Raw genomic sequence first — 16,124 nt, forward strand, 5'->3', positions numbered from 1 at the left:
TGGCTAGTGTGTTACTATAGAAACCCCCAGGACCCCGGAGCTCCAGGTCACAGACGCTGGCTAGTGTGTTACTATAGAAACCCCCAGGACCCCGGAGCTCCAGGTCACAGACGCTGGCTAGTGTGTTACTATAGAAACCCCCAGGACCTCGGAGCTCCAGGTCACAGACGCTGGCTAGTGTGTTACTATAGAAACCCCCAGGACCCCGGAGCTCCAGGTCACAGACGCTGGCTAGTGTGTTACTATAGAAACTCCCAGGACCCCGGAGCTCCAGGTCACAGACGCTGGCTAGTGTGTTACTATAGAAACCCCCAGGACCCCGGAGCTCCAGGTCACAGACGCTGGCTAGTGTGTTACTATAGAAACCCCCAGGACCTCGGAGCTCCAGGTCACAGACGCTGGCTAGTGTGTTACTATAGAAACCCCCAGGACTCCGGAGCTCCAGGTCACAGACGCTGGCTAGTGTATTACTATAGAAACCCCCAGGACCCCGGAGCTCCAGGTCACAGACGCTGGCTAGTGTGTTACTATAGAAACTCCCAGGACCCCGGAGCTCCAGGTCACAGACGCTGGCTAGTGTATTACTATAGAAACCCCCAGGACCCCGGAGCTCCAGGTCACAGACGCTGGCTAGTGTATTACTATAGAAACCACCAGGACCCCGGAGCTCCAGGTCACAGACGCTGGCTAGTGTATTACTATAGAAACCACCAGGACCCCGGAGCTCCAGGTCACAGACGCTGGCTAGTGTATTACTATAGAAACCCCCAGGACCCCGGAGCTCCAGGTCACAGACGCTGGCTAGTGTATTACTATAGAAACCCCCAGGACCTCGGAGCTCCAGGTCACAGACGCTGGCTAGTGTATTACTATAGAAACCACCAGGACCCCGGAGCTCCAGGTCACAGACGCTGGCTAGTGTATTACTATAGAAACCCCCAGGACCCCGGAGCTCCAGGTCACAGACGCTGGCTAGTGTGTTACTATAGAAACCCCCAGGACCCCGGAGCTCCAGGTCACAGATGCTGGCTAGTGTATTACTATAGAAACCCTCAGGACCCCGGAGCTCCAGGTCACAGACGCTGGCTAGTGTATTACTATAGAAACCACCAGGACCCCGGAGCTCCAGGTCACAGATGCTGGCTAGTGTATTACTATAGAAACCCCCAGGACCCCGGAGCTCCAGGTCACAGACGCTGGCTAGTGTATTACTATAGAAACCACCAGGACCCCGGAGCTCCAGGTCACAGATGCTGGCTAGTGTATTACTATAGAAACCCCCAGGACCCCGGAGCTCCAGGTCACAGACGTTGGCTAGTGTATTACTATGAAAGAGACAGGACACTTGAGATACTGACACGTCTGTTCAGCACACTGTGCTTGTTTTCTTCTGATCCACCGATGCACTTTACCCTGATCATCTGTCTGCCAAGAAATGAATAACTGAGTAATGAGGAAGTCTTGGGTCTGATCTGCATCTATTCTATTAATCAACTAGTGCAGGCATAGAAATAAGACTCCAACTGCACAGCAGTTTCACCCATTCCACGTTTTTATTAGGAGCTTGATTAGCCACAGTGTATAGGTAAACAAGCTCAGGTTGTCTTAGTAAACTCATAGTACAACCAGGAATGGATCAAACTGCTGTGCAATGGGAGTCTTATTTCTATCCCTGTAGTGTGCCCATCAAGACTTTTCTCAATATGAATGCTGTTGTTAAAAGCTATTGTTGATGGACCCCGCCCTGCTGGTGAGTAGTGACTGCCCTCCTCTCACCTCTCTGGGTAGCGTGGCCAAGATCCCCTCAAACAGCTCCCGAGTCTCCTTGTGCTCCCTGGTGATGTTCCCATTCTCATGCAGTCCGAACACCTGACAGGCGCGCAATGAAACAGCACAGCACTGAGCAACCAGCAGCAGACACACAATAAGAGGAACTCTATAGATGTACAGTACAAACTTTTAGAATAATCCAAAGCATGGCTACAACCATTATAAACTGTTTTTAAAACCATTTTCTTTAATGCATTATAATAAACGGAGGGCTGTTGTTTGTTGTTGTGTGTTTGGACCCCTGACTCTGCCCTGCCCTGACTCTGCCCTGCCCTGACTCTGCCCTGCCCTGCCCTGACTCTGCCCTACCCTGCCTTACCCTGACCCTGACTCTGCCCTGCCCTGACCCTGACTCTGCCCTGCCCTACCCTGTCTCTGCCCTGCCCTGCCCCTGCCCTACCCTGCCTTACCCAGACCCTGACTCTGCTCTGCCCTGCCCTGCCCTGACTCTGCCCTGCCCTGCGCTGACTCTGCCCTGCCCTGACTCTGTCCTGCCCTGACCCTGACTCTGCCCTGCCCTGCCCTGCCCCTGACTCTGCCCTGACTCTGAAGCCCTGCCCTGACCCTGACTCTGCCCTGCCCTGACTCTGCCCTGCCCTGACCCTGACTGCCCTGCCCTGACTCTGCCCTTCCCTGTCTTACCCTGACCTTGACTCTGCCCTGCCCTGCACTAACTCTGCCCTGCCCTGACTCTGCCCTACCCTGCCTTACCCTGACCCTGACTCTGCCCTGCCCTGCCGACTCTGTCCTGACCCTGACTCTGCCCTGCCCCTGCCCTGCCCTGACCCTGACTCTGCCCTGCGCTGACTCTGCCCTGCCCTGCCCTGTGCTGACTCTGCCCTGCCCTGACTCTGCCCTGCCCTGACTCTGCCCTACCCTGCCTTACCCTGACCCTGACTCTGCCCTGCCCTGCCGACTCTGTCCTGACCCCGACTCTGCCCTGCCCTGCGCTGACTCTGCCCTGCCCTGACCCTGACTCTGCCCTGCCCTGCCGACTCTGTCCTGACCCCGACTCTGCCCTGCCCTGCGCTGACTCTGCCCTGCGCTGACTCTGCCCTGCACTGCCCTGCGCTGACTCTGCCCTGCCCTGACTCTGCCCTGCCCTGACTCTGCCCTACCCTGCCTTACCCTGCCCCTGACTCTGCCCTGCCCTGCCGACTCTGTCCTGCCCCTGACTCTGCCCTGCCCCTGCCCCTGCCCTGCCCTGACCCCAACTCTGCCCTGCCCTGACTCTGCCCTGCCCTGCGCTGACTCTGCCCTGCCCTGACTCTGTCCTGCCCTGACCCTGACTCTGCCCTGCCCTGCCCTGCCCCTGACTCTGCCCTGACTCTGAAGCCCTGCCCTGACCCTGACTCTGCCCTGCCCTGACCCTGACTGCCCTGCCCTGCCCTGACTCTGCCCTTCCCTGTCTTACCCTGACCTTGACTCTGCCCTGCCCTGCACTAACTCTGCCCTGCCCTGACTCTGCCCTGCCCTGCCTTACCCTGACCCTGACTCTGCCCTGCCCTGCCGACTCTGTCCTGACCCCGACTCTGCCCTGCCCTGACTCTGCCCTACCCTGCCTTACCCTGACCCTGACTCTGCCCTGCCCTGCCGACTCTGTCCTGACCCTGACTCTGCCCTGCCCCTGCCCTGCCCTGACCCTGACTCTGCCCTGCGCTGACTCTGCCCTGCCCTGCCCTGTGCTGACTCTGCCCTGCCCTGACTCTGCCCTGCCCTGACTCTGCCCTACCCTGCCTTACCCTGACCCTGTCTCTGCCCTGCCCTGCCGACTCTGTCCTGACCCCGACTCTGCCCTGCCCTGCGCTGACTCTGCCCTGCCCTGACCCTGACTCTGCCCTGCCCTGCCGACTCTGTCCTGACCCCGACTCTGCCCTGCCCTGCGCTGACTCTGCCCTGCGCTGACTCTGCCCTGCACTGCCCTGCGCTGACTCTGCCCTGCCCTGACTCTGCCCTGCCCTGACTCTGCCCTACCCTGCCTTACCCTGACCCTGACTCTGCCCTGCCCTGCCGACTCTGTCCTGCCCCTGACTCTGCCCTGCCCCTGCCCCTGCCCTGACCCCAACTCTGCCCTGCCCTGACTCTGCCCTGCCCTGACCCTGACTCTGCCCTGCCCTGCACTAACTCTGCTCTGCACTGACTCTGCCCTGCCCTGCCCTGCCCTGACTCTGCCCTGCCCTGACTCTGCCCTACCCTGCCTTACCCTGACCCTGACTCTGCCCTGCGGCGTGGTACCTCAGGGCTGGCGTTGAGGGGCAGGCTCCTGATGCACTCCAGGTAGCTGTGGATGCCTCTGCCCAGGGGCACGCGGTACACCCCGCTGGGGGAGAGGGGGTATGCGTCATGGGAGAGCAGCTCCCGGTTGTAGAAGGTGGCGAGCAGGCTGAGCAACAGCCTCCGGTCGAACTCATCCGTCACGCGGCCCCCATAGTTACACTCCCCCGTCAGGTAGGACAGCGCCTGCAGAGGCACCTCACTGTACTCGTTCAGGAACATCTGAGTAGAGAGGAGGGGAGAGGGGAGGATTATTACTGTAAGAATATGTTTACAATCTACATATTCTACTGTCACACCACTGCTGATGCTATTCCATTTTAACGCCACTGGGTGGCAGCATAACCTTGGCAACAGCACAGGGTCCACTGGAATCACTGGAGTTCAGAACCCCTCGGTCTCAGTTCTGCGGCTGGTAGTGGTGATGCTTGAACTCTGAATGCTCTGCCACAGTTCACAAGCTTCTAGTTTTATAAACTGGGTGTGATTGCTTTGGGAGCAGCAGGAGTTTTGCATTTTAAGTGCTTGCACACTGAATTTCCCCCGGGTGTCAGTGAGCCCCACCTGGACCTGCCGGGCGCTGATCCGCAGGTCAAACTCGTTGAACTCGTACGGGACGTTCCAGCCCAGCGAGCCAAACATGCGCCGCTCCTGAACCAGCCCGTGGAAGAAGCACAGCCCGAACAGCAGCCTCTCCCACTCCTGAGAGAGAGACAGAGAGAGTGGTGGGGGAGTTACACACAGAACCAGCCTCTCACACTCCTGTGAGAGAGACAGAGACAGAGAGAGACAGAGAGACAGAGAGAGAGAGGGTGGGAGAGTGAAAGAGAGAGAGAAGGACTTCTCAAAGCCTATGGGCCCCTAGCTGCTATATTATTATTATTATTATTATTATTATTATTATTATTATTATTATTATTATTATTATTATTAATAATCAAAAACGAAGCCAGTCTCTGTAGCGCTGGGTGTGGGGGCTCACCCGGGGCTTGCTGCAGCCTCTGTAGAAGGCAGGGTCGGAGATGGGGTCGGAGAGGTAGGAGCGCAGAAGGTTGGCGCGCAGCCCCTTGGGTGGCTCGTTGGTCATCTTGATGCCGTCCTGCAGGATGGACACAGGGAAGTCTGCCGAAGGGTAGCTGGTCAGCCAGAGGCGGAAGCCTGGCCGCGTGTGCTCACGGTCTGGGATGAGCTCCTGGCAGATCTGCTCCAGCTCCGGGAGCCAGCTGGCAGCCAGGTGACAGTTTTGCAGGACCACCCAGGTGCCCTCGGCCACACCCTGTCAGGGGATAGGGACAGACTTAGCCAGACACTCCCTCCTGTACACTGCATAGCTGACTGCTCCACATTACAAACTGGGCACGTTACCCAATAACATACATCAGAAATAGTATAAGAGAAATCTCTGTTCAGGTTTTATCAACCCTTATCCAGTACAAGTTTCCCATAGTAAAAGCATAGCAAAGTGTAATGACGCATAGCGAAAGCATGGCAAAGCATAGATAACCATTGTTAAAAATAAATAACCAGCTGGGTAAGCTATGGTTAATGCATAGCATATGGTTAATGCATAGCATATGGTTAATGCATAGCATAACCATTGGAAAAGCATGGAGGGGAAACCTGCAAAAATACAAAAATACCATGGGAAACTCTTCTAAGAGAAAACTCCAGCACATCTTCTCTTGTGAGCAGGGGCCATGTGTGTGGGGAGCCTCTTATTAGAACAGAAATCTTCTCCTCCCAGCCAGACTACACGAGATGACATCTCTCAGAACAATAAGAGACACTCTGCCCTTGCATTATACTGTATGTGCTGAAACACTGGAATCCGCTGCAGCAAACCCACCTTCTGGATCATCCTGCGAGCGATGGGTCCCTGCCCCTGGCCCAGGGAGATGGTCTGCAGGGCCCCTGCCATCCCTGGAACGAGAAGGAGACTCAGACAAGCACACCAGCCGTGTGCTCAAACCATCCTCTCTGAGAGGGAGACTCACAAGCACACCAGCCCTGTGCTCAACCCATCCTCTCTGAGAGTGACACTCAGACAAGCACACCAGCCCTGTGCTCAACCCATCCTCTCTGAGAGTGACACTCAGACAAGCACACCAGCTGTGTGCTCAAACCATCCTCTCTGAGAGGGAGACTCACAAGCACACCAGCCCTGTGCTCAACCCATCCTCTCTGAGAGTGACACTCAGACAAGCACGCCAGCCCTGTGCTCAACCCATCCTCTCTGAGAGGGAGACTCACAAGCACACCAGCCCTGTGCTCAACCCATCCTCTCTGAGAGTGACACTCAGACAAGCACGCCAGCCCTGTGCTCAACCCATCCTCTCTGAGAGTGACACTCAGACAAGCACACCAGCCCTGTGCTCAAACCATCCTCTCTGAGAGGTGACACTCAGACAAGCACACCAGCCGTGTGCTCAAACCATCCTCTCTGAGAGGGACACTCAGACAAGCACGCCAGCCCTGTGCTCAACCCATCCTCTCTGAGAGTGACACTCAGACAAGCACACCAGCCCTGTGCTCAACCCATCCTCTCTGAGAGTGACACTCAGACAAGCACACCAGCCCTGTGCTCAAACCATCCTCTCTGAGAGGTGACACTCAGACAAGCACACCAGCCGTGTGCTCAAACCATCCTCTCTGAGGGTGACACTCAGACAAGCACACCAGCCCTGTGTTCAACCCATCCTCTCTGAGAGTGACACTCAGATAAGCACACCAGCCCTGTGCTCAACCCATCCTCTCTGAGAGTGACACTCAGATAAGCACACCAGCCCTGTGCTCAACCCATCCTCTCTGAGAGGGAGACTCACAAGCACACCAGCCCTGTGCTCAAACCATCCTCTCTGAGGGTGACACTCAGACAAGCACACCAGCCCTGTGCTCAACCCATCCTCTCTGAGAGTGACACTCAGATAAGCACACCAGCCCTGTGCTCAACCCATCCTCTCTGAGAGGGAGACGCAAGTCCTACAGCAACAGGAAAGGGTGTCTATTGACACTTTTTTTTTTTTCGCTGTGCAGCGACTCTATTGAAAGCTAGCTGCAGCAGGAGACAGCCTAATGGCTAATTACTGCTGTTGTTTTCTTCCTGTGCCTCATTATCAAAGACTTTCAAAGACTAACAACTCATGGGCACCAGGGCAGCTGCAAAGAGGGGGTTTAGAGATCTTGTTTTCCTGCTACAAAATGCATGTTATATATTTTGTTGTCCTGCTTTAAAATAGAAGCTTTGTTGTTCCAGGATAATGGGGATATTGTGGCAGAACCGAAGTGCAGTTCTTTTGATGGTGTTTCCCAGCCGAGACCAGCAGCCCTTTCATGTGTTTCCACATGCAGCATATAGTACCCAGCAGATCATTCAAAAGAACCCAGACTCTGCCAGCTCCCAGTAACATGCTTTAATTGCATTGATTTTGAATGCTGGTAAATTAGTAACAACACAGCTGCCCAATCTATTTGGCAGAAAAAGACCAATTACCAGAGTTTTTATAAAAAAAAAAGGTTGTCTTTACTACAAAGCTGAGTGTGTCGCTCTGGGTAGGTGTGAGGGGACAAATCCAATCAAATCAAATCAAATCAAATTCTATTTATAAAGTGCCATTCACACCAAAGGCATCTCAAGGCGCTGTACAGCAACAACAATTCATAATCAAATACAATCCAAAAAACACATACAGGAAAACAAAAAAGACAGTTGAGGCACACTATGATAGAAAGGCCAATGTATAAAAGGAAGAGTTAAGTCTAGATTTAAAGTCCCAGCCTCCCTAACAAAGGTAGGAAGGGCATTCCATAGCTGTGGTGCTCTGTGTGAGGACAGGTACCTTGCTCCTCTGCGAAGCGCAGGAGAATGGCCATGGGGTCAGCCCCGGGTGAGAGCAGGAACACCAGGGGGGTGCCGTGGCTGGAGTCCCTGTAGCTGCGCTGGAGGTCGAAGGGTGGGGGCTCCATGTAGGGGGCGCCCATGTGGTCTATGATGAACTGCTGGACTGCAGGGATGATCTGTGACCAGACAGACAGACAAGAAAGCAATCAGACAGACAGACAGACAGACAGACAGACAGACAGACAATAAAGCAATCAGACAGACAGACAGACAGACAGACAGACAGACAGACAATAAAGCAATCAGACAGACAGACAGACAGACAGACAATAAAGCAATCAGACAGACAGACAGACAGACAGACAGACAGACAGACAATAAAGCAATCAGACAGACAGACAGACAGACAGACGAGAAAGCAATCAGACAGACAGACAGACAGACAGACAGACAGACAGACAATAAAGCAATCAGACAGACAGACAGACAGACAGACAGACAGACAGACAGACAGACAATAAAGCAATCAGACAGACAGACAGACAGACAGACAATAAAGCAATCAGACAGACAGACAGACAGACAGGCAGGCAGGCAGGTAAGAGAAATCTCCAGGAAATCCCCAGATGGGAGTCCACACTGTTCAACAAACTCAATCAACATTTCGTTAGAGTACTTGCTCAAAAATAGTATATTAGTGTGCAGGATTTCCTGACACAGCGACTGCGGGTCTCAAAGACCATTCTAGACCCTTTGTCTTCTTGCTGCTTACCCGGTTTACTTGCAGCAGCTTGTAATAACAAATATGAGATTCGTGTTTTTTGTGATATATTGCATTTTTAAAGGGTCCCTCCCCTATAAGTGAAACTATATTTAAACAACTGTGCATTTTTAGGAAAAAAGTTTTAAAGCAATCCCATGCCATCTGTCCAGTCTAACTGACACCCAGATATGTCCATGTTTGCACATTAAAAATGCATGTTTTCTAAAAAGATAAAACAACTGCCCATTTCTGTCCTGTCTTATTAGCAATGTTTTCCTTTTCCACAATGTTAAGTAATGAATTACCCTGCATTAGCCCTTTAAAAGACCAGGACGTTTAGTTTGGCACGTTATCAGCATGCATTTTTACACCACTGGAGTGCATGCACTTGTACAGGATTAAGTGTATGTGTATGCAAGCAGTGGAGATGCTGTGTTTGTACTTCAATAGGGACACAACAACCACCCATCCTTTGAGCTTTACTCAGTGACAGGACCAGCCCAGCACTGTTCTGAGCACTATATTCAATTTACTCAGTGACAGGACCAGCCCAGCACTGTTCTGAGCACTATATTCAATTTACTCAGTGACAGGACCAGCCCAGCACTGTTCTGAGCACTATATTCAATTTACTCAGTGACAGGACCAGCCCAGCACTGTTCTGAGCACTATATTCAATTTACTCAGTGACAGGACCAGCCCAGCACTGTTCTGAGCACTATATTCAATTTACTCAGTGACAGGACCAGCCCAGCACTGTTCTGAGCACTATATTCAATTTACTCAGTGACAGGACCAGCCCAGCACTGTTCTGAGCACTATATTCAATTTACTCAGTGACAGGACCAGCCCAGCACTGTTCTGAGCACTATATTCAATTTACTCAGTGACAGGACCAGCCCAGCACTGTTCTGAGCACTATATTCAATTTAGTCAGTGACAGGACCAGCCCAGCACTGTTCTGAGCACTATATTCAATTTAGTCAGTGACAGGACCAGCCCAGCACTGTTCTGAGCACTACATTCAATTTAGTCAGTGACAGGACCAGCCCAGCACTGTTCTGAGCACTTTATTCAATTTAGTCAGTGACAGGACCAGCCCAGCACTGTTCTGAGCACTATATTCAATTTACTCAGTGACAGGACCAGCCCAGCACTGTTCTGAGCACTATATTCAATTTACTCAGTGACAGGGCCAGCCCAGCACTGTTCTGAGCACTATATTCAATTTACTCAGTGACAGGACCAGCCCAGCACTGTTCTGAGCACTATATTCAATTTACTCAGTGACAGGACCAGCCCAGCACTGTTCTGAGCACTATATTCAATTTACTCAGTGACAGGACCAGCCCAGCACTGTTCTGAGCACTATATTCAATTTACTCAGTGACAGGACCAGCCCAGCACTGTTCTGAGCACTATATTCAATTTACTCAGTGACAGGACCAGCCCAGCACTGTTCTGAGCACTATATTCAATTTACTCAGTGACAGGACCAGCCCAGCACTGTTCTGAGCACTATATTCAATTTACTCAGTGACAGGACCAGCCCAGCACTGTTCTGAGCACTATATTCAATTTACTCAGTGACAGGACCAGCCCAGCACTGTTCTGAGCACTATATTCAATTTACTCAGTGACAGGACCAGCCCAGCACTGTTCTGAGCACTATATTCAATTTACTCAGTGACAGGGCCAGCCCAGCACTGTTCTGAGCACTATATTCAATTTACTCAGTGACAGGACCAGCCCAGCACTGTTCTGAGCACTATATTCAATTTACTCAGTGACAGGACCAGCCCAGCACTGTTCTGAGCACTATATTCAATTTACTCAGTGACAGGGCCAGCCCAGCACTGTTCTGAGCACTATATTCAATTTACTCAGTGACAGGACCAGCCCAGCACTGTTCTGAGCACTATATTCAATTTACTCAGTGACAGGACCAGCCCAGCACTGTTCTGAGCACTATATTCAATTTACTCAGTGACAGGACCAGCCCAGCACTGTTCTGAGCACTATATTCAATTTAGTCAGTGACAGGACCAGCCCAGCACTGTTCTGAGCACTATATTCAATTTACTCAGTGACAGGACCAGCCCAGCACTGTTCTGAGCACTATATTCAATTTACTCAGTGACAGGACCAGCCCAGCACTGTTCTGAGCACTATATTCAATTTACTCAGTGACAGGACCAGCCCAGCACTGTTCTGAGCACTATATTCAATTTAGTCAGTGACAGGACCAGCCCAGCACTGTTCTGAGCACTATATTCAATTTACTCAGTGACAGGACCAGCCCAGCACTGTTCTGAGCACTATATTCAATTTACTCAGTGACAGGACCAGCCCAGCACTGTTCTGAGCACTATATTCAATTTACTCAGTGACAGGACCAGCCCAGCACTGTTCTGAGCACTATATTCAATTTACTCAGTGACAGGGCCAGCCCAGCACTGTTCTGAGCACTATATTCAATTTACTCAGTGACAGGACCAGCCCAGCACTGTTCTGAGCACTATATTCAATTTACTCAGTGACAGGGCCAGCCCAGCACTGTTCTGAGCACTATATTCAATTTACTCAGTGACAGGACCAGCCCAGCACTGTTCTGAGCACTATATTCAATTTACTCAGTGACAGGACCAGCCCAGCACTGTTCTGAGCACTATATTCAATTTAGTCAGTGACAGGACCAGCCCAGCACTGTTCTGAGCACTATATTCAATTTACTCAGTGACAGGACCAGCCCAGCACTGTTCTGAGCACTATATTCAATTTACTCAGTGACAGGACCAGCCCAGCACTGTTCTGAGCACTATATTCAATTTAGTCAGTGACAGGACCAGCCCAGCACTGTTCTGAGCACTATATTCAATTTACTCAGTGACAGGACCAGCCCAGCACTGTTCTGAGCACTATATTCAATTTACTCAGTGACAGGACCAGCCCAGCACTGTTCTGAGCACTATATTCAATTTACTCAGTGACAGGACCAGCCCAGCACTGTTCTGAGCACTATATTCAATTTACTCAGTGACAGGACCAGCCCAGCACTGTTCTGAGCACTATATTCAATTTAGTCAGTGACAGGACCAGCCCAGCACTGTTCTGAGCACTATATTCAATTTACTCAGTGACAGGGCCAGCCCAGCACTGTTCTGAGCACTATATTCAATTTACTCAGTGACAGGACCAGCCCAGCACTGTTCTGAGCACTATATTCAATTTACTCAGTGACAGGACCAGCCCAGCACTGTTCTGAGCACTATATTCAATTTACTCAGTGACAGGGCCAGCCCAGCACTGTTCTGAGCACTATATTCAATTTACTCAGTGACAGGACCAGCCCAGCACTGTTCTGAGCACTATATTCAATTTACTCAGTGACAGGACCAGCCCAGCACTGTTCTGAGCACTATATTCAATTTACTCAGTGACAGGACCAGCCCAGCACTGTTCTGAGCACTATATTCAATTTAGTCAGTGACAGGACCAGCCCAGCACTGTTCTGAGCACTATATTCAATTTACTCAGTGACAGGACCAGCCCAGCACTGTTCTGAGCACTATATTCAATTTAGTCAGTGACAGGACCAGCCCAGCACTGTTCTGAGCACTATATTCAATTTACTCAGTGACAGGACCAGCCCAGCACTGTTCTGAGCACTATATTCAATTTACTCAGTGACAGGACCAGCCCAGCACTGTTCTGAGCACTATATTCAATTTACTCAGTGACAGGGCCAGCCCAGCACTGTTCTGAGCACTATATTCAATTTACTCAGTGACAGGACCAGCCCAGCACTGTTCTGAGCACTATATTCAATTTACTCAGTGACAGGACCAGCCCAGCACTGTTCTGAGCACTATATTCAATTTACTCAGTGACAGGACCAGCCCAGCACTGTTCTGAGCACTATATTCAATTTACTCAGTGACAGGGCCAGCCCAGCACTGTTCTGAGCACTATATTCAATTTACTCAGTGACAGGACCAGCCCAGCACTGTTCTGAGCACTATATTCAATTTACTCAGTGACAGGGCCAGCCCAGCACTGTTCTGAGCACTATATTCAATTTACTCAGTGACAGGACCAGCCCAGCACTGTTCTGAGCACTATATTCAATTTACTCAGTGACAGGACCAGCCCAGCACTGTTCTGAGCACTATATTCAATTTAGTCAGTGACAGGACCAGCCCAGCACTGTTCTGAGCACTATATTCAATTTACTCAGTGACAGGACCAGCCCAGCACTGTTCTGAGCACTATATTCAATTTACTCAGTGACAGGACCAGCCCAGCACTGTTCTGAGCACTATATTCAATTTACTCAGTGACAGGACCAGCCCAGCACTGTTCTGAGCACTATATTCAATTTACTCAGTGACAGGACCAGCCCAGCACTGTTCTGAGCACTATATTCAATTTACTCAGTGACAGGACCAGCCCAGCACTGTTCTGAGCACTATATTCAATTTACTCAGTGACAGGACCAGCCCAGCACTGTTCTGAGCACTATATTCAATTTAGTCAGTGACAGGACCAGCCCAGCACTGTTCTGAGCACTATATTCAATTTACTCAGTGACAGGACCAGCCCAGCACTGTTCTGAGCACTATATTCAATTTACTCAGTGACAGGACCAGCCCAGCACTGTTCTGAGCACTATATTCAATTTACTCAGTGACAGGACCAGCCCAGCACTGTTCTGAGCACTATATTCAATTTACTCAGTGACAGGACCAGCCCAGCACTGTTCTGAGCACTATATTCAATTTACTCAGTGACAGGACCAGCCCAGCACTGTTCTGAGCACTATATTCAATTTACTCAGTGACAGGACCAGCCCAGCACTGTTCTGAGCACTATATTCAATTTAGTCAGTGACAGGACCAGCCCAGCACTGTTCTGAGCACTATATTCAATTTACTCAGTGACAGGGCCAGCCCAGCACTGTTCTGAGCACTATATTCAATTTACTCAGTGACAGGACCAGCCCAGCACTGTTCTGAGCACTATATTCAATTTACTCAGTGACAGGACCAGCCCAGCACTGTTCTGAGCACTATATTCAATTTACTCAGTGACAGGGCCAGCCCAGCACTGTTCTGAGCACTATATTCAATTTACTCAGTGACAGGACCAGCCCAGCACTGTTCTGAGCACTATATTCAATTTACTCAGTGACAGGACCAGCCCAGCACTGTTCTGAGCACTATATTCAATTTACTCAGTGACAGGACCAGCCCAGCACTGTTCTGAGCACTATATTCAATTTAGTCAGTGACAGGACCAGCCCAGCACTGTTCTGAGCACTATATTCAATTTACTCAGTGACAGGACCAGCCCAGCACTGTTCTGAGCACTATATTCAATTTAGTCAGTGACAGGACCAGCCCAGCACTGTTCTGAGCACTATATTCAATTTACTCAGTGACAGGACCAGCCCAGCACTGTTCTGAGCACTATATTCAATTTACTCAGTGACAGGACCAGCCCAGCACTGTTCTGAGCACTATATTCAATTTACTCAGTGACAGGGCCAGCCCAGCACTGTTCTGAGCACTATATTCAATTTACTCAGTGACAGGACCAGCCCAGCACTGTTCTGAGCACTATATTCAATTTACTCAGTGACAGGACCAGCCCAGCACTGTTCTGAGCACTATATTCAATTTACTCAGTGACAGGACCAGCCCAGCACTGTTCTGAGCACTATATTCAATTTACTCAGTGACAGGGCCAGCCCAGCACTGTTCTGAGCACTATATTCAATTTACTCAGTGACAGGACCAGCCCAGCACTGTTCTGAGCACTATATTCAATTTACTCAGTGACAGGGCCAGCCCAGCACTGTTCTGAGCACTATATTCAATTTACTCAGTGACAGGACCAGCCCAGCACTGTTCTGAGCACTATATTCAATTTACTCAGTGACAGGACCAGCCCAGCACTGTTCTGAGCACTATATTCAATTTAGTCAGTGACAGGACCAGCCCAGCACTGTTCTGAGCACTATATTCAATTTACTCAGTGACAGGACCAGCCCAGCACTGTTCTGAGCACTATATTCAATTTACTCAGTGACAGGACCAGCCCAGCACTGTTCTGAGCACTATATTCAATTTACTCAGTGACAGGACCAGCCCAGCACTGTTCTGAGCACTATATTCAATTTACTCAGTGACAGGACCAGCCCAGCACTGTTCTGAGCACTATATTCAATTTACTCAGTGACAGGACCAGCCCAGCACTGTTCTGAGCACTATATTCAATTTACTCAGTGACAGGACCAGCCCAGCACTGTTCTGAGCACTATATTCAATTTACTCAGTGACAGGACCAGCCCAGCACTGTTCTGAGCACTATATTCAATTTACTCAGTGACAGGACCAGCCCAGCACTGTTCTGAGCACTATATTCAATTTACTCAGTGACAGGACCAGCCCAGCACTGTTCTGAGCACTATATTCAATTTACTCAGTGACAGGACCAGCCCAGCACTGTTCTGAGCACTATATTCAATTTACTCAGTGACAGGACCAGCCCAGCACTGTTCTGAGCACTATATTCAATTTACTCAGTGACAGGACCAGCCCAGCACTGTTCTGAGCACTATATTCAATTTACTCAGTGACAGGACCAGCCCAGCACTGTTCTGAGCACTATATTCAATTTACTCAGTGACAGGGCCAGCCCAGCACTGTTCTGAGCACTATATTCAATTTACTCAGTGACAGGACCAGCCCAGCACTGTTCTGAGCACTACATTCAATTTAGTCAGTGACAGGACCAGCCCAGCACTGTTCTGAGCACTATATTCAATTTAGTCAGTGACAGGACCAGCCCAGCACTGTTCTGAGCACTTTATTCAATTTACTCAGTGACAGGACCAGCCCAGCACTGTTCTGAGCACTATATTCAATTTAGTCAGTGACAGGACCAGCCCAGCACTGTTCTGAGCACTACATTCAATTTAGTCAGTGACAGGACCAGCCCAGCACTGTTCTGAGCACTTTATTCAATTTAGTCAGTGACAGGACCAGCCCAGCACTGTTCTGAGCACTTTATTCAATTTACTCAGTGACAGGACCAGCCCAGCACTGTTCTGAGCACTATATTAATTCCAGCAAGGGAAAGAGAAGCCCTGAAGCAGACAGGTAAAGGTTCAGTATTGTTCAGAGCTCACTGCCCCTTTACACGAGAGCTGGCCCCTCAAGCAGTCTTCCGTGGTCCTTTCTTTTTTTATCATAATAGATACTCCCATGAAATATGCTTTATGTTTTTTGCAGTTGGATGTAGCACAAGCTGTTGGGCAGAATTAATGCATTGTATAAGCAGAGCCTGCCTCGTTGAGCAGAGATTCAATGCACACTCTTCACAGGGCAAATTAGTTATGGATTTTCTGTCTGAGAT

General features: G+C 50.4%; 1 protein-coding gene across 3 annotated transcripts in view; it reads right to left on the minus strand.

Moving 5' to 3' along the window:
* Positions 1 to 16,124, minus strand: part of LOC117415792 (dynein axonemal heavy chain 3-like) — a 214,992-nt gene that overhangs the window by 10,850 nt on the left and 188,018 nt on the right. For all 3 annotated transcript variants that reach the window (XM_059027758.1, XM_059027757.1, XM_059027759.1), the window contains 6 exons: positions 7,941 to 8,118; positions 5,951 to 6,024; positions 5,087 to 5,380; positions 4,669 to 4,806; positions 4,066 to 4,326; positions 1,777 to 1,869 (listed from right to left, as the gene is read on the minus strand). In XM_059027758.1, the coding sequence (XP_058883741.1) occupies positions 1,777 to 1,869; positions 4,066 to 4,326; positions 4,669 to 4,806; positions 5,087 to 5,380; positions 5,951 to 6,024; positions 7,941 to 8,118 (1,038 nt within the window). The remainder of the gene's footprint in view (positions 1 to 1,776; positions 1,870 to 4,065; positions 4,327 to 4,668; positions 4,807 to 5,086; positions 5,381 to 5,950; positions 6,025 to 7,940; positions 8,119 to 16,124) is intronic.

Source organism: Acipenser ruthenus, chromosome 7 (genome assembly GCF_902713425.1).
Source record: "Acipenser ruthenus chromosome 7, fAciRut3.2 maternal haplotype, whole genome shotgun sequence".
NCBI lineage: Eukaryota > Metazoa > Chordata > Actinopteri > Acipenseriformes > Acipenseridae > Acipenser > Acipenser ruthenus.